General features: G+C 44.1%; 1 protein-coding gene across 3 annotated transcripts in view; it reads right to left on the bottom strand.

Moving 5' to 3' along the window:
- Positions 1-19,074, bottom strand: part of PPP4R1 (protein phosphatase 4 regulatory subunit 1) — a 689,987-nt gene that overhangs the window by 54,059 nt on the left and 616,854 nt on the right. For all 3 annotated transcript variants that reach the window (XM_069216574.1, XM_069216564.1, XM_069216553.1), the window contains exons 17-18: positions 6,486-6,606; positions 6,219-6,353 (exon numbers count right to left, since the gene is read on the bottom strand). In XM_069216574.1, coding sequence (XP_069072675.1) covers positions 6,219-6,353; positions 6,486-6,606 — 256 coding nt within the window. The remainder of the gene's footprint in view (positions 1-6,218; positions 6,354-6,485; positions 6,607-19,074) is intronic.

Genomic DNA, 19,074 nt, shown 5'->3' with positions numbered 1-19,074 from the left:
TGGCTGTCCTACCCAGGAAGTCTGTTTTGTCAAGGCTGGAACGGAAGGTGTAGTTCGAAGCATCTTGGCTGCTGAGGATCAGACACTGGAGCTTTCTCTGGGCCAATTGGCAGGATGTCCACTCTGTCTCGCAAGGTGTGCTAATACTGTCCAAAGAGACATGAGGTATTGATGGAGCATAAGGCATGGCTGGCACTGGAAAAGACGAAACATTTTCCATCCTCTTGGATTCCATGTCAGGTGGAATGGTAGAGAATGAGCTTGGGTTGAGGGAGCTGGACGATGCCTGAACCAACAGACTTGGGAATAGGATGCTGGATAAAGACATCTAAATCCTCAGGAGCAAGTCCTTGGCCTGCCATCTGTTCAGCAGAGGGCAAGATCCTGGCTTTGCCCTGGTGACTACTAATATATTGTTGAGAGCTCATTAAGAGCAGACGTTTCTGGGTGGTGACTGTGGGGCTGAGGACTTAAGTCCATCCTTTGGTTTTAGCCTCCTGCACAGCCAATGTTAGATCAAGAACTTCTGGTGCCCTTCTGATGACAGTCACAAAAGAAGCAGGCTCATCAACGGCTGATTGGTTTGTAGAATTCAGACCAATGTCAGGGGAGGTGCCCAATCCACTGGCATCCTGCAGGCCCTAAAAAATATTAGGTTCCTCATAAAATTAATCATCGTCATTATCATCGTCTTCATGCTGTTCTGGGTAAGAGAAAGTGCAATGGCGCTGTTCAAGGATGAGCTGAACTTCTAACTCTGAAAAGTAACAGATCAGGGTTTGACGTCTGTGGCGGTTTCCAAACTTAGGCCTGTGGCGGCAGTCTCAGAGCTGTAGGTGGCTTTAGATGCTGTGCCGGGGCAGGATCCATCAGCACCAGCCTCATTGCCAGAACCGAACTATGGTGGAGGTCAGGTGGCGGGGTTGCGGACGGATTGGCAGACGGGCCTCCGTCGAGCTGCCACCTTGAACCCTTGGGGTTCGAAAGCGCTCCAGTGGGATTAAAGCCGCCTTCAGATGTTACATTTTGTCAGCTGTGGCTACCTGCTAGACCAGGAGGTTGAGGGGAGCCACATTGAGACCCTCCTTTACTGAGCGGCTCTGGGGAAGAGAGGTACCTGGGGCAACTTGCGGCTTCCAGAGGTTCAAGTGGCAGAATGATGGCGACCCGTGTTTGGACCTCTTGTGTACCATCCCTGAACTACTGGATCTTGATGTGGGGTTGTCACGAGATTGGCCCTGGGAAAGGGAACATATCTGCATTCTCAACCGCAACCGGACTCCTTCTGCAACTTCTGGAATTTGGCGGCAGCAAGCTGGTGTTATGGTCTTCAATTGGTTTTTGGTTCCTTTTTGCACAAAAACAGCAAAACTTTGCATCATGTGAAGTGGCGAAGCACCAGAGGGTGATGATGTGGGTGTCCGTCACCAAAAGTTATGGGTGACAGTCATGACACAGCTAGAAACATGTTTTCAGGCCCGATATCAGCACACTGGTAGGAATTTGAATATTTTTCCTGAGGGGGAAAAAAAGGGTCTGTTTAAGACAGCACTGCTGGCTCGGGATCTGCACTGAAAGGAGCAGAAAGAAAAGAACTGACATCAGCGTGTGGAGGTGGCATGGACGGATCTGATGTGGAGCTGCACAACTCCATCTGTTGCTGCATGAGTAAATTCCACTAAAGTTTCCAGATCAAGTCAGAAGCCTGGGAAAATTCACAATTCTTATGTTAAAGGTCTCTATCAGAAATGGTCAATTATGGTACAGCCTTTACTGCCTTCCTTAGTGGCTCCTTAAACTCCTTTAATGGCACAGGCAAGTTAAAACTCATAAAATGATCTATTAATGAGATTGTCGTCTCCAATGTCATCTGGAGGAGAATCCACCTTAGGAGGGGTGACATCTCCAGAATTGGGTGCTACGCAACCATCCCACTCTGGGCCACAAAATAGAGGAGTAACTGCAAGTAGCTGCCCTTCTTCCTGATCATCATCAGTGTATAGGCCATCTCCAGTTGGTGGTATAGCTTGATTTGGCAAAGGGGAGTGTTGAGGCAAAGGAGTTGAAGGGGCCTTGTATTAAAGGCACACACACAGGAGTGTGTGCATTTGTCTGTCTTGTATGAGGCATTGAACGAAGAGAAGACATGTGTCTTGAATGCTGTTTTCCAGGTTTGGATGTAGCTCATCAGGGAACAGTTTATAATAATCTGCAAGCAAGTCATAGATCTTCCGCCAAATTTATAGGCAACTGGATCATTGATTCATGTGATGTTTGAGTAGTCTGGTCATAAGATTTATTCCCATACTGCCAAGCATCGCTATCTCAATGCTCTTCAAAAGGCTGATAAAACCTCTGCTATTAGGATCCTCCATCTCACCAGGATAAATGGAAAAGTATCTTCCAATTCCCTGTATTCATAGTTGTCTGTGTATTGTCATCTGACTTATTTTTTTTGGACTGTATGTGAGCCAGAAAGGATCACCATCAGACCTTTCTTTAACCAGGAGCTGCTGGGGAGGACATGGCGATAACTTGCTTGGGTTCAGGCATACATGGCATTGGAATGCCTTTTTTTAACCATTGAAATAATTGTTAATGATCGTGGCGTCTTTTGCAGAACTGGTTTCGTAAACAGAGTTGTCATCAACTCATCATTGACTGTGCTGATGTAATCGCTTGGATAGTGCTGTAGACAGCCCTGTTGTTGAAGCAGCTGTCAATGGTGTTGTCATCAGCAGAGCAGAAGTCGTCAACTGCATTCTTGTCAACAGAGCTGCTGTTGTTAACTGCATGCTTGTCAACAGAGTTGTTGTCAATAGTCCTTTCTCAGCCCTCTTTGACAATGGTCTTTTCGATGAAGACAAAGGTCTTGTCGATGGCAAGAATGTCAAAATTTTCACTTCTGGAACTAGCTCCTTAAAGATGTTTTATGGAGTGGGCAGCTCCGAGGACAGCATGTTAGTAGACACTGAGAGGACTGTTTTCAGTCAGCTCGATTACCTCTGGAGTGACCTCAACATCTCCTCACAGATTGTTTGAGGTTGTTTGGAGATTCATCAGAAGTTAAGAATTTTCTTTCTGATGTTAATTCCGAAGAGCGCTCAGAGTGTGAATGAGTAAGTTCTTGCATTTTGCAATATCCTCATATTCCAAGGGGAGTGAGCATCTCCAGATTTAGATTTTTGGACCCATAATAAATGTCTATCTTCTCTTTCAGAGGTTTTGTAGAAATAGAACATATTACAATCATCTGCCTTGTGGATAGGATATAAACAATATATGGAGTCCTTGTGAGGATCCTCAGAGGGAAGCCTCTTCCTGCCACAGATTCTGAATGGTCTAGAAAGACCTTTCTTAGAAGATTGAGAGATGTTTGAGTCTTGCCAGGTGATTCTCTCATAAATGAAGAACTAGGCAAAAATAGTCAACTTATCTGCGACTGAGCAGATTTCTGGGAATGCAAATACTGTGCATTAGAATTTGGAGCTATGTTAACCTGGGTGAGGAAGGGTGAATTATGTTTTGTCTGCTGACTGGCTGAAGTTTGGAGCTGTTAAAATTATGTGAATAGGCTACTTCTGTGGCTAAGTTAAAGTTTTTCTGTCTAGGTTTAACATTGCACTGCTCTGCCATTTACATGTTGACAATCCCCAATGCAAATCTGCAGAACAGCTGCCTGATGCTATGTACGAATTCAAACTAATACATAAAGTGGAAGGCCCCACGCACAATAGTGGCCACACTTTAGATGTTATTTTCTCTAATATTACCTCTTTTGAAGTAGGCAATCCAGTACATTTTGTGTAGTTTGACCACCACTTAGTACCTTTTAATTTACAGTTTTCATCTCCGGAGGTATCCAACAATAAGCAGGCAGCCATGTATCAGCCTTGGCACTCCATATGACCCAGTCTTGCATTTGATGTGCTCACAAGTAGCAGTGAATTTATCAGTGGATACTGACATAGTAGCCATACCGTTTGACTCAGACCTCAAGGCGAACTTAGATAAAATAGCTCCCTTGAAAAAGACTAGCAGGAAAAGGATGTCTGCCTCAGCCCCTTGGTTTTCTGCCATGCTGAATGCAGAAAATCTTGAACGTAAAAAGCTGGAGGGGAAATGGCAATTTAACTTTGCTAATGAGGACAAACTTACTTATAAAGCAGCTCTCAGCTTAGGAAAAATATTGAGAGTGAAAGCCTGCCTGTTTTCAAAACAAATTGCAGAAGCAGAAAACAAAGCTGTTTTAAAATTGTAAATTCCTTTCTGAATACCAAAGCTAGTAAGCAATCCACCCAGTCATCACAGTATTTTGTTGACAACTTGTCAACTCTTTTTCACCACAAGTTAACAATATTTACTCTAAGTTTAAAGACAATGAGAAACATGATTCCTCCATGTGACCACCAGAATCCCAGGGTAATGTTCCTCAGTTAGCTACTTTCAACAAGATACCTTTGACTGACTCAGAAATGATCATTCAAAAAGCTAGATTTGGCTCTCTATTGGATGCTTGTCCTCGTCATATCTTTATGGAAGTAGTTTATTCTCTAAACCCAATGATTTACTTTTTATTTAATCTATCCCCTGACTCTGGATGCATGCCAGCAAGCTGGAAAAAGCACTGGTATTTCCACTTATCAAAAAAGTCAATCTTGAGCCGCTAGATCCTGGTAATTACATACCTATGTCTTTACTCCCTGCTTTAGGGAAGATGCTAGAGTCCTTAATCAATCACCAGATTACTAAGTTCAGTGCAAGAAGTAATTTTCTATACCCTTTGCAGTCTGTATTTCGTCCTGGTTTCAGTACAGAATCATCCTTTTAAGCAGTAGCAGATTTAATTAAAACCAGGCCTGACCTCGGGAAAAAAATCTATAGTAACACTACTTGACTTATCTGTTGGTTTCAAAGCAGTGTCTCATGACATCTTACTACAGAGGTTAGAAAAAGCTGGTATGGTCAACACTGTTTGGAACTGGTTAAATCCTTCCACTCTGACAGAAAGCAAGCAGTATACCTACCTCCCTACACTAGAGGATATCGGGAAGTTAACTGCGGTGTTCGCAAGAATGGGCTCTTAGTCTAACTTTATTTAATATCTATATGGTCCCCCTTGCCTCCATTGTACAATCCCGGGGATTGAACGTCATGTCTTATGCAGATAACACTCAGGTGATGTATGCCTTTTATCACCTGGACGACTATCACAGCTGGCTTCCAGGGCTGCCTTTTGGCAGTAGCTGAGTGGATGCACCCGAGTTGCCTCTTCCTAAACTTGGATAAATCAGAGATTTTAGTATTTGGTCCATCTTTTCCAACTGACATGATCAGAATTAGGCCTACTGAGTTGGGAAACCTTCCTTCCCCCACATCCGTGGCAACAAATATGTGGGTAAAAATAGAAAAGGCCCTCTCATCCAAACCCCAGGTCATGTTTACTGCTGAAGTCTGTTTCTCTTTACTGAAATCTCTGAGAAAGACTCTAAAATTCCTGCCAGAGAACACTCAGAATGACACTGTCCATTACTTAATTACATCAAGGATGGACTATGCCAATGCCCTTCTCCATGGGACAAGAGCTGATCAACAGACTTCAACAGGCACATAACACAGCTGCTCAACTGGTACTGAACATTCCAAAACAAAATTTGATTCGAACAGGTGGGCTCTACTTATATTGAGGATAAGATAAAAAATGATCACCCATCCAGGACCCTGCCCTCTGCAAGCCAAAATCGTTTGTATATTCCTATGGTTAATAAAGCAAGAGCTGGAGGTAGATCTTTCAATTTTCTAGACCTCACTCAGTGGAACTCCCTTCCGGAACATCTTCAATGTACTGCCTTAGAAGCAGTTTTCAATGCACTGTTGAAGACACCTCTTCAAAGAAATATGCTTCAGGCTCTCCTTTCATTTTAGCTACCCTTATGTCCAGTAGGGGACACAGATGCTTGCTTATCCTTATCAACTTAGCGCCGGAAAACTTTGGTTGGCACAGCTGTCGTGTTTTACACGTATGCGCCCTTCATTCACTCTAGTGTTACTGTGGGCCCCCCAGCTCAACAACCAAGATAATTCACATATCTGAAACTAGGAAAAACCCAAATCTGGAAAATCTATTCATCAATGTGTGGAAAAAACAAACAGAAACAACTATTGCTATATGATGTGTTCTGTTTTAATAATTCGCAAAACAACTGAAATCAACTCACCTGGCAGATGAAGACGAATGTTTGCCGGCAAGACCATTTAGGAGAGCGGCAAAATCGTTCAACAAGTTCAGACATGAGGTCTATTGCAAATGTAGGTGATGTAGCTAAATAAAGCTTCTTTAACATCCCGCTTACCTTCATAAAAAATAAAAACAATTAGAAAAACAATCTTTTATAAAATCCTTTACAGGTTGCACAATTTCTTCAACTACTCAAATGAGGGGTGAATTTAGTAATTAGATATTTTTTAAAACAAGCTATGCTTACCAGTCTGTAGGATATCCATCGGACAGAAGATACTTTGTCTGCACACAGGCTAAGTGCAATTGGCCGCAAGTAATCATATATATCCCTTGGACTATACAGCTCTAATAGCAGAATCAGCTGCCTAGAAGTAAACAAGAAGTTATGAAACGTGGAATAGTATCCATCACATGTTTCTTGCCAAGCCATATATCAGTAGAGCCAAGTATTAGATCACACAGATTTTCACACAGATTTTAGATGTTCTAGAATGTGGGAAACATACACAACAAAATACGTCTCACACTAAGCGAATCTAACCTACTTGCATAAGTGTTAACTCAGAAGAAACCCAAAAACACAACACTGGATAAAAACTAACAAAGACACGGACATGTTACTTGTATTCTAGCTCTCCAATATGTAAATATCCACTTAAATCAAGCATCATCTAGCTCTGTCCACGTGTGATGAAATCAAGAAAAAAAATCTTCTGTTCCATGGTATTTTGTGGACATGTCTATGTTGAGGAAACATTAGGTGGATTTATTTTTTTCTTTGAAAGGCAGAAAATTGGTGGAATTAGGAAAAAAGAAACCTGAAAACAAGAGCCAAAAAGCAGTTTATAATTACATTTAAAAAAAGAAATGCAGTAAAATTGCACTACTGAGACAGTAGACTTAATAAAACTGAAACAGAACACTGCTCCTTTATGGAAGCCATGAGCTCCATTACTGATTTTCTGTGGCAGCTGTCCCATCAGTTTAAAAAAAAACAAAAAAAAAACAACAAAAAAAAACTTTAAAGTTATTTTTCATGCAATAATTTACGGCATCATGGATTCAAAAGAGGTGGTGATATGCCTTCAATTAAGATCCCTCCGATTGCATGTAGTTCACTTTTCCTTCTCCAACCGATCATTATTGACAGTGAAACAATGAACATGGCAAACTCACCCACAAAATCTGAGAAGGAATGCATAGCAAGGGGGGCCTTACACAACTGATAAGCAACAGAATACTCAAAAAGTTTGCACAGAGTGGCCTGACCCTCTTGGGTACCAGCTTCTGAGTAATAACCAAAAGCATAATGCTTACAAGTCGTCTGGACCAATCTCCAGGGTGGCCACTTTACAAATTGTACTATCTGGAACATGTACAGGGAGAAAAATGTTGACTGCTTTTCCACTCTGGAGTGGTGGCTATTAAATGGTGTACTTAGATTATGAACTCTGAACTGTATGAGAGTATTAAGAAAAATCTAGCCCAACTCCACCTATTATATGGATCCTTAATTGCCTTAGAATTTGCCTGGTCTATCAGGCTTTGTTCTCCATGTAATGTCGGTCGGACTTCAAGGAACTTGGTTTTTGCAACAGAAGAATCATTGCAAGGCACCATCTAAAAGCCTATATAAGGCAGGATTTTCAAAATGTTAGGTTGTTAATTGTGCTTGAAACCTTTCCTCAAAACTACACAGCAACACCCACAATAATAACTGCTGGTTACATGTCTAAGTAATGAGTGCAAGAGCCACCTGGTAAACTTACATTAAAAGAGGTAAAAAGGCATGAGGGACTTGAACTAGTAATGATGCTTTGTACTGGCAACTGACTCAGTCACATTTTTTAAAGCAAAATAGTGTAAACTAGGATTAAATTCTCTCTTTTATTTTTTTACTGGATGCCCAAGAGAAAACGTTGTGATTAAGAAAGGTTGTTACTGACTTTAAGGAAGATTCCTATGATGTAGAATGAGGATTACAAATAAGTATTTCTGTTGCATCGTAGGATCTTCAAAACACAAGGGGGGGGAAAAAGGAGAATTGGGCGGTCCAGTGTACGTTCTCCCAATAATATGCAAATATAAAGTGGTACACTGTTCCGAATAAGAGGAAAGAAAAGGAGTCCTGAAATTCAGGAGCAATGGTCCTCACACACCTTGGTTGGTGTCATGCTTCATCATCGGACAGCTCCTCGTCAGACCGGCGCTGCAATGTCTGACGGGCACCCCCCGAGGGGGGGCTCTTTGCCGGAGATCTTTATATATATTCGATGATGCCGTGGGACCTAATATGGATCTGAGAAAAGAACAAATCCACAAGAGAGAGAAAGATGAGGATAAAATTGGCTCAAATCCCTCACTCAATGATTTATTGTTTGCTATTGGGAGATGGTCAAAAATAAAAAAATTTAGGGAGTGGAAACAGAGGTAATGCTCGGACACTCACACAAAACATTTAAGAAAAGAGGATGGTGGAAATAATCCACTCCTCATTAGTATGCGGTCGACATGTTTCGCGTCTGTGATGGTCCAACAGGATCCAGTGACGCTTCTTCAGGACCTACTAAATCAAGAAATCACTCTCAAAATATCAATATACCTATACTCCTGCTGACTATCGTACACAGTCAAGGCGTCATCAGTCACTTACTGAGGTCAAGCCGGACTGGCTTCTCTTTCCTACTAGTCACCCTAAATCAGGGGAAAAAAAGGGCTCAAATTAGCGCTGTAAAAAATCACTCCATCAGTACTAGAGAGTGATAGATTTGTGATGAAGAAAACAAATTGTGACAAACTGTGCAACACTCAGTGACCAGGTGGGTGCAAAGCAAGCCATGCTAATAACACATAGGGAGGCTTACCCTCTTTACTGAAAGAACAGGTTCCATGGGATCACGCTGGCCTCTTGCCTGGCTTACCGAAAATCTGATTGGTAAGAAACAATATATATACCGAATGGGGGACCACATGTTATAGTCCAGCATTAGTCTAAGGGATATTCCGCAAAGTAGCTGGGTAACGGTAGACCATAGCGCGGAAACAAAATTCAAAAGTAATACTTCACAACTGTGTGTAAGTATCTCATAAACACACACAAATAACAATATCCACACAGCAGAAAAAGATAATGCATAGTTTATTACTGGTACGTCACCCTTAGAAACGAATATGAAGTAGGGTGTTCAGTACAACCATATTTAGGTAGAAAAAAAATGATTGTTTACTCTAATAGGTAATGCGATGTGGCACACATCACAAAGTAATTCGCCCATGCGAGGAAAATGAAGTTACGGCACCGATACATCTAAGAATGGTATACACATTCTGAAATTCACCTCTTGAAAGTAAGGCGTCTCATTTGGCCAAAAGTAGAGTACATAACAGAACCGGGTACGAGGAAAACAAATTGCTCATTTTTATATCACTCGCCCTGAAAGAAAACGTCCCATAGACTTGTGGATACAGGCACCGTCTATCAAGATTGAGTACGTCTTCAAAGACACTCGAAAGAATCTATCGAGAGAGGCTGGGTCAGGGCACTTACTTTTCAAGTAGCCGAAGTCCTCCGTAGCACCTACCCTGGGGTTCGCGGTCCCGGATGTGATCGTAGCCCAGGGACAGGCGAGTTTAAATATAACACGTAATAGGCGCGTATGTCTTAATTAGGGGAATCGGTATCCTAGCAACCTCCTAGTGAGTTGCAACCATATCTGGAAATAGACGATGGACTATAAAAACGAGGTGGGGAGAAACCCTCGTTCGTGTCGGCCATCTTAAAATGGTAAATGGCCACTAATAGTGAGCCTAGTCTGCAGTGATTGACCAGACATAGAACAGGTCATTTAGAAATGCCAATGATATCGATCGTGGCATTCATCAAATCACACAGTCTGATAATTTTGTACATCGTATGGTGAAAAACGAGGGTGACAAAGTTGAAGACTGACATGAAAGGTGTCGTCATAGGGAATCTATCCAAACAAAAAAGGGTATATATAGGGGGGTTACGTAGTCAGAATGAACATACTGTCTATTTGGATAGGTGGAACCAAGGGATGTCATCATTGAGTCCCTGACGGTGGGTATTCAAACGATACACCCAGCGTTGTTCCAATTCAAAAAGTGAATGTGTGCCTGTCGAGTTACAAGTCTGTAGCACCACCCACCACATGTCATCTGGTGTATGTTTAAGTTCAATGAAATGGATGCTGAGTTTGGTAGTGGCGCGTCCACATCGGATATTACTCCGATGTTCATTTATCCTGATTTTCACAGGTCGTGTAGTCATCCCTACGTATCGTAGCTCACACGGGCAAGTAATCAAATACACACAATTCCGAGTGTTGCAGTTAGTGTGTTTCCTCAATTGCCAAGTGAGGAAGGGTTCAAGGTCTAGAGTGTCTATACGTTTGGTGAGTGAACAGATGTTGCAATTTCCACACGGAAAATGGCCCACGACTGGGGGAAGGTCCCATAAAGTCCTCTGTCTAGGAGGGGTGATGGTAGGTTTTGGTCGAGTATGTACCAACATGTCTTTAATGTTGGTGGTCCTCTTAAACGCAAACACAGGTTTGGGAATGTCTTCACCACCACTGCAGAGGACTGACCATCTCTTATTGATTATCTTCTTCACCGTATTTGAGAAGGGAGTGAACGTTGATACACAGGTGAGTTTATGGTCTGTGGGTTTTGGAGTCAGTTGTAATAATGACTCTCTATCACTGTACTTAGCTCGTTTGTAAGCTGTATTGATAACTCTCTCTGGGTAATGACGGTCATGTAGTTTGATCTGTAGATCAGCAGCTTGGGTGTTGTATAGTCGTAAATTGCTGCAGTTCCGTCGAAGGCGTAGGAATTGTCCAAATGGTAAGTTTTGTCTGAGTGCCTTAGGATGGTGACTATCATATAATAGTAGGCTATTCCGATCTGTAGCTTTTTGAAAAGTGCGGGTCTCTAATCGACCTTCCTCAATGCTGATTAGCAAATCTAAAAAAGGGACCTCAGTGGTAGAGACAGAGGAGGTAATTTTGAGGAAAGGATCCAGATTGTTTATCCATGTAGAAAAAGCGTCTACCAAGGCTAAAGGTCCGTGCCAAATGACAAGGATGTCGTCAATGTAGCGACGCCATAGCTGAATATTTGTGAAGAATGGATTAGACTCTGGCAAGATAAAGCGTTTTTCAAAATTGTACATGTACAAGCATGCAAAGCTGGGGGCGAATGTACTGCCCATCGAGGTGCCATGAATCTGGTGGAAGAGTTTATCCTCGAACTGGAAAAAATTCTTAGTCAGGGCCAGACTGGCACAGTGCATGATAAAGTGAACAGGTGTCATTGATTCTAGGTTGGTAGATGTAAGGGCTGACTCAACTACATCCAGTGTGGCTGCTTGTGGGATGTTGGTGTATAAAGCCTCAACATCAAGGGTGATCAGGGCATCAACAAACACTGTTGAGTTTATGGTTTTGATCAGGTTGAGGACGTCTTTAGTGTCTCTAAGGTAAGTAGAGGACCGTTGTACAAGAGGTCGTAAAAAGTGGTCACAAAATACAGAAAGTGGTTCAAGAACAGACCCAATGCCAGAGACTATCGGGCGTCCTGGTGGAGGTAGAATACCCTTGTGAATTTTGGGAAGACAATAAAAGTAAGGAATACGGGGATCTTCCGTATTCAAAAAATCCGCTTCTTTTTGTGATATCCAAGTATTGTTAACAGCTTCTTCTAACATGCCCCGTATCTCAGTTTGCAAACAGGCCGTAGGGTCCTGATCAATTTGAGCATAATAGGTAGCATCGTCAAGGAGGCGAAGACACTCTTGTCTGTACTCCTCTGTGTTCAAAACAACGATGGCGCCTCCCTTGTCTGCTGGTTTAATAGTGATATTAGTTTCAGCTGCCAGAGTTCGAAGTGCCTCATTCTCAATTTTAGACAGGTTAGTAAATCTGTGTTGTGGACGTATATTTAATATGTCGGAGGTGACTGCTTTCTCGAAAGCCAGGACCTCGCAAGGCATTGATGTATGTGGGGGTATGAACTTGGAAGGTTTTCTAAGGCCGGAGTCCTCAGGGGAATCAGTGGTAGGTCTGTCTTTAAAGAAAAATTGCAAGCGTATTTTTCTAAAGAACCGAGAAAGTTCGCATTGTAAGCGAAAAGGATCCTCCTTAGGAGTGGGGACATATCCCAAACCTTTGTTCAGTACCTTAATTTCATCAGAGGACAAAGGCCTAGAGGACAGATTTACCACTAGATCTTTGCTGGAGGGGTTTTGCCCTGGCTCCGTGTGACCATCTGTGGTTCCTCCTGTGACCAATGGACTCGTCTTCCTCTTCCTCGTCTTCTGCCTCTTCCTCTGCCCCTGCCTTGGCCTAAAAAAGGCCCATAAGGTGGCATTGGTCGGGGTTGGTAAAAGGGGTAGGGGTGTTGCCATGCCATCGGGGGACCCTGGTGGTATTGTGGGAAGTTGTAATAAGGTTGGGGTCTTTCGTCTTCCGTGCTCCATCCATCAGAGGATGAGCTATGGCTATATTTGCGAGGTTTTCGACCAGATATAGAGGAATCATCTGATGAAACGTAAGGTATATCACCTGTGTAATCTTCTTTGACATAGGGATAGACCTTCTCTCTATTGAATCTATTAATGTCTTTCTGTAGCTTAGTGATCTTCTGTTGTGTTAGGAACTCTTTGGTATTATTAAGGTCAGCGGTAATTTCTGCTAATCGGCTTTTGAATGCTGTTATGGAGATAGTGGTTTTAAGTGTGTTCTCCATAAAGGTAATCTGTATGGATAAGGATTCCGCTAATCGTCTGGAAGTATTGATGATAAGGACCAGCCAGTCCCGGGTGCACTTCCATGCAATCTGGGCCCAGTCCTTCCTAAAGGCCAGGTCTTGTAGGAAGATCCTGGGCATATTGGACACAAGTAGTCCATTAGGGGCTATATTAGCCCTGAGGTATTCGGTCATAATAGTCCCATGGAGGACTGTTTTAACCAAGTCACGTTTGAGTGAGGACAGTTTATCCCATTCCTCTTTGGTGGGGCCAGATGGTCCCGCACCATCATTAGTCAGAATGGAGGGAGTCTGCAAAATAGCTGACACTATATCTTCATCAAAGCTGAGACCTTGAAAATTATCCATGTTAGAAATCTCAGTGAAATTCTCAAATATACCCCACAGCGAAACCGCTGTACTAAATACTTCAAAACACAAGGGGGGGGAAAAAAGGAGAATTGGGCGGTCCAGTGTACGTTCTCCCAATAATATGCAAATATAAAGTGGTACACTGTTCCGAATAAGAGGAAAGAAAAGGAGTCCTGAAATTCAGGAGCAATGGTCCTCACACACCTTGGTTGGTGTCATGCTTCATCATCGGACAGCTCCTCGTCAGACCGGCGCTGCAATGTCTGACGGGCACCCCCCGAGGGGGGGCTCTTTGCCGGAGATCTTTTTATATATTCGATGATGCCGTGGGACCTAATATGGATCTGAGAAAAGAACAAATCCACAAGAGAGAGAAAGATAAGGATAAAATTGGCTCAAATCCCTCACTCAATGATTTATTGTTTGCTATTGGGAGATGGTCAAAAATAAAAAAATGTAGGGAGTGGAAACAGAGGTAATGCTCGGACACTCACACAAAACATTTAAGAAAAGAGGATGGTGGAAATAATCCACTCCTCATTAGTATGCGGTCGACATGTTTCGCGTCTGTGATGGTCCAACAGGATCCAGTGACGCTTCTTCAGGACCTACTAAATCAAGAAATCACTCTCAAAATATCAATATACCTATACTCCTGCTGACTATCGTACACAGTCAATGCGTCATCAGTCACTTACTGAGGTCAAGCCGGACTGGCTTCTCTTTCCTACTAGTCACCCTAAATCAGGGGAAAAAAAGGGCTCAAATTAGCGCTGTAAAAAATCACTCCATCAGTACTAGAGAGTGATAGATTTGTGATGAAGAAAACAAATTGTGACAAACTGTGCAACACTCAGTGACCAGGTGGGTGCAAAGCAAGCCATGCTAATAACACATAGGGAGGCTTACCCTCTTTACTGAAAGAACAGGTTCCATGGGATCACGCTGGCCTCTTGCCTGGCTTACCGAAAATCTGATTGGTAAGAAACAATATATATACCGAATGGGGGACCACATGTTATAGTCCAGCATTAGTCTAAGGGATATTCCGCAAAGTAGCTGGGTAACGGTAGACCATAGCGCCGGTCTGACGAGGAGCTGTCCGATGATGAAGCATGACACCAACCAAGGTGTGTGAGGACCATTGCTCCTGAATTTCAGGACTCCTTTTCTTTCCTCTTATTCGGAACAGTGTACCACTTTATATTTGCATCGTAGGATCTACATTCATCCTCATAAATGTTATAATAGAGAAGCAAGCTACAAAATGTCATAACCCTTGCAGCTTTTAGGTATCAAGAATAAAAACATTTTAGTAGAGGATTAGCCAAAGAAATTCCTCACAGCAGATTGGCCAACACTAGTTAGCGTTTGTTTCCATCTTAAGTCAACAGTGGCTTGAGAAATTATGGACTGCTTTTGTCGCCTTGCATAAGCCTGAAAGAGGGCTATTTCACAGCCAAGCTGTAGGAACTGCTTTACCTCAAATGGAATGGGCTCCTGGTCTCCCTGGCAGGGGTTATTAGTTAATTTAGAACACAGCTATATGCAGGCTACAATCCAATGAAATATGGTTATTTTTGAAGAGGCCATGCTCTGGCAAATGTGGCCATAGTTGATAAAGAGTTGGTTTGATCTACGTATGGTCTTTGTCTTATCTACGAAAATACAAATAACTCTTCTGACATTCAGAGAATGTAATGACTGCTCTTTCACAGAAGGACTGCAAAGCAAACTGGGAAAGTAATGGTCTTACTACTATGGACTACTACCCTATGCGCACAAAACACTAGAGTCCCACCCAGACTCCCTACTCACCCGGACTGGTCCTACAACCAGTCAAGGCCCTTTCAGACCCAGCTGCAAGTCGCTGATGTGCACTTCTCCCTCTGTTGCTGCTGCTTTGTTGCTGTTTTCCCATTGGTACCTCTTGAAGCCCCCTTTGCCACTTTCTGACCTTTAGCTGTTTGATTGCACTTTGATTCTTCATTTCGTTTACCTTTCTGACCTTTTCGCTGTTTATTTCACACTCTCACTTGCCTTGTTATCTCTTTTGATTTTTGCCATTTTCAGATCTTTCGCTTTCTTTCACACCCTCACCTGCCATTTCTTTTGCCTTATGCAGTTTTCCGACCTTACACTTTTTGTTCCACTCTCACTTGCCTCCCATCTCTCTGCCTTTTTGCAGTTTTCTGACAGTTCGCTCTTTGTTTCCACCCTCTCACTTGCCTTTTTCCTTCGCTTGTCTTGCCCTTTTCTGACCTTTCGCTCTTACACTCTCACTTCCACCTCTTTCCGCCAAGACTGCCCCAGCACCTTTCATGCTTCCACTTTCCACCTCTCCCCACTCCTTATCTGCTCTCCTGCATGCTTCTCCCGCCTCTTCTTTCCCACCTCTGCTATCTCCCCACCTCTCCCTGCGCCCCTCCATCCTCCCAGGACCTACTAGATGGCAGCTGCAGTGCGACTGTGTAGAGGACGCACCAAAGGCAAGCCCATCTGTGCCTGTCCGCACCTGGACCGCGCCCAGCATCAACAACACTGGTTCAGCCCCCAGCTACTGAAACAGTGGACTCTGAATACCGGACACATCTGCAAACTTTGCTGACATGCATCCCCACGCTTCACAGAAGGCCCTGCACCAACTGTAGCTTCACTTGCTATAACAGTCTCCAGCCTACTCCCTACCCCCCAACCCCCCAACAGAACACAGACCTCCCACCACGTCACCACAGCACTCACCTCCCCCCAGTGCTGCCACATCACCCCTCCCCCAGGTCGCGAGCATCCTCAACACGCACTGTCTGTGCAAACATGCCACGGAGACATCAGAACCTCATCTCCAGCCTAGCACCAGATATCCCCTTCCTTGCCAAAACACACTAGAAACCTTCAGCCACCCTGACACTGCTGCAACAGTACCAGAAGGATACAAAACCATCCACAGGGACCGCACTAAAACCCGGAGGAGAAAACCCCATTATCCACAAAGAAACAATCCAATGCACCACCACCATGGACATTCTCACCCATATCATGGAACAACTCTATTTCAGACTCCAACCCAATGGCCAGTCGGCCATCAGTGGTACCCTTACCTACCCGCCACCAGGTCTTTGCCCCAGCTTCTGCAATTCCATCACAGACATCATCGCACCCCTTGGCCATCAACTCGGACGCCTCCTCAGTGACCTCAATTTCCACTTCAAACATCACAGCGACCAATACCACCAACCCCCTTTAATGCTTGAGTAGCCATGGGACTTATTCACCTCGTCCACGACCCTGCATACACCACAGGACACACGCTGGATCCCATATTCACTGCAAGCAACTGAGTCACGTCTAGCCATGTCACAAAACTCACCTGGACAGACCACTTCATCATCCACTTCAACACCACAAGCCCACCTACCATTGCCCGCATCCGAGAGAGAGCACCCCACTGCAACTGTGTAAAAATAAACACAAAGGACTGATGCTCTCAACTGCGGCTCCACAACCTCCCTCAACCAGAGAATCAAGAACCTCAAAGAATGGATCACCGACACTGCAAACTACGTTACACCCATCAAAGGCAACCACTGCAAAAGGTCCCCCAAACAGGTCAGTTGGTACAATGAAGAACTCAGCACAGTCAATTGTGTCTGCAATTAATGAGAAAGACGATGGCGCTCCTCCAAGGACACAACCAACAGAACTGCCTTCAAGACCACCCTAAACCTCTACCATCGACTTCTAAGAGAGAAGAAAGAGGCCTCAGCTGCCTGCACTGACTCGAGCTCCAACCACGTCAAAGAACTCTTCAGCATCATCAGGGAGTTCACGAACATCGCAGCCTCTGAGAACAGCATCACTCCTTCGCAGGAGGTCAGAGACAACCTTGCAACCTACTTCCAGGACAAAATCTCCACCATCTACAAGACCTTTGAACCCTAATCCGAGCCCACCAACATCCTCAACTCACACAGTCCCAACCACCTCTGGCACAGAATCCTGACTAACCCTCAGGAACACCCTCACCCCCCAGGAAACTGCCACGCTCATGAACTCCATCCTCTCAGGAGCACTGAATGACCCATGCCCACACCACATCTTTAACTTCGGAAAAGACAATCGGCCATGAACCCACCACCCTGCTCAACACCTCCATAACCACAGCCTTATTCTCAAAAGACTGGGAGCAGGCAGAGATCAAACCCTTACTCAAGAAACCATCAACCAACCCGAGTGAGCTCAAGAACCCCCGACCCATCTCTTTCCTCCCTTTCCTGGTCAAAGTACTGGAAAAGGCCATCAACAAACAACTCACCACACACCTCGAGCTACACCACTTACTCGATCCCTCAGTCCGGATTCTGCAGCAACCACAGCACAAAGACCGCCTTCATCGCAGCTACAGATGACATCTGAGCCCTCTTCGATCAAGGAGAAATGACTGCCCTGATCCTCTTCTACCTCTCTGCAGCATTCAACCTGTTAACCCACCACACACTGATCTCCAGGCTACACAACATGAGTATCCAAGGGAACATCCTTAGATGGATCGCCTCCATCCTCACGAGAAGAACCCAGAAAGTCTGCCTAAATCCAATTCACCTCTGATCCCAAGGATATCATCTGGGCAGAGGTGAACCTCAGGCATCATCTCTCAGCCCCACCCTTTTCAACACCTACATGACACCCTTGGTCAACATTGTCAGATCACACAGCTTGAACATCATGTCATACGCAGATGACAACTTATCCTCTCCCTCTCTAGGGACCCCTCCCACCACTACCCCCCCACCACCACCAGAGCCAGATTCCACAACTGTATGATGAACATCACTGACTGGATGAGAGAGAATTGCCTCAAACATAACAACAACAAAACATAAGTCCTGATCCTCGGCAAAAACTCATTCCCATGGAACGATTCCTGGTGGCCAGCAGAACTAGAACTTGCACTCTCCCCATCTGATCACAGAAGAAACCTCTGCATCATTCTTGACAGCAAGCTTACCATGAAATCTCTAGTCAACAATCTCCTAAGTCTGCTTCTTCGTTCTGCGCATGCTACAGATGATCTTCAAGTGGCTACCCACCAACATCAAACACACCGTTATACACGACTACAGCAACACCATCTATTATGGTATCTCCACACACCTCAACAGACTACAGGCCATTCAGAACATCTCAGCCAGACTTATCCTTCATCTACCCCGACGAACCCACATCCGCCCCCACCTCAGGAAACTCTACCGGCTCCCTATAAAGAAGACATGCTTATTCAAGCTACTGACTCAGGCTTACAAAGCCCTTCACAACCTAGGACCTGCCTACATCAACCACTGCCTGATTTTTAACCAACCTGCCAGACCACTCTGTTCCGCCTCAATATTGATTGCCCACACCTGCAATATCTACAGAAGCACCAGCAGAGGAGACTCTGGAAGACCTGGCTCTTCGACTGAGCCTATCACACCCTAGAAGTACCTGGATAACCTTGTGGTCGATTAGCAGCACTGTACAGATCAGCTGATTGATTGATTGGACTTGAAGAATTTTACTAACCTTACGAACTGAAGTAATTGCCAATAAAAAGACAGCCGTCCACGAAAGATGCTGTATTAAAGCCTTGTGAATCAGTTTGAAGTGCAGACTCATTAACTCTGCCAAAACCAAATTGACTTTCCAAGGAGAGG

This window comes from Pleurodeles waltl, chromosome 2_1, assembly GCF_031143425.1.
Source record: "Pleurodeles waltl isolate 20211129_DDA chromosome 2_1, aPleWal1.hap1.20221129, whole genome shotgun sequence".
NCBI classification, from domain to species: Eukaryota; Metazoa; Chordata; class Amphibia; order Caudata; family Salamandridae; genus Pleurodeles; species Pleurodeles waltl.
This window is presented reverse-complemented; position numbering and strand designations above follow the sequence as displayed.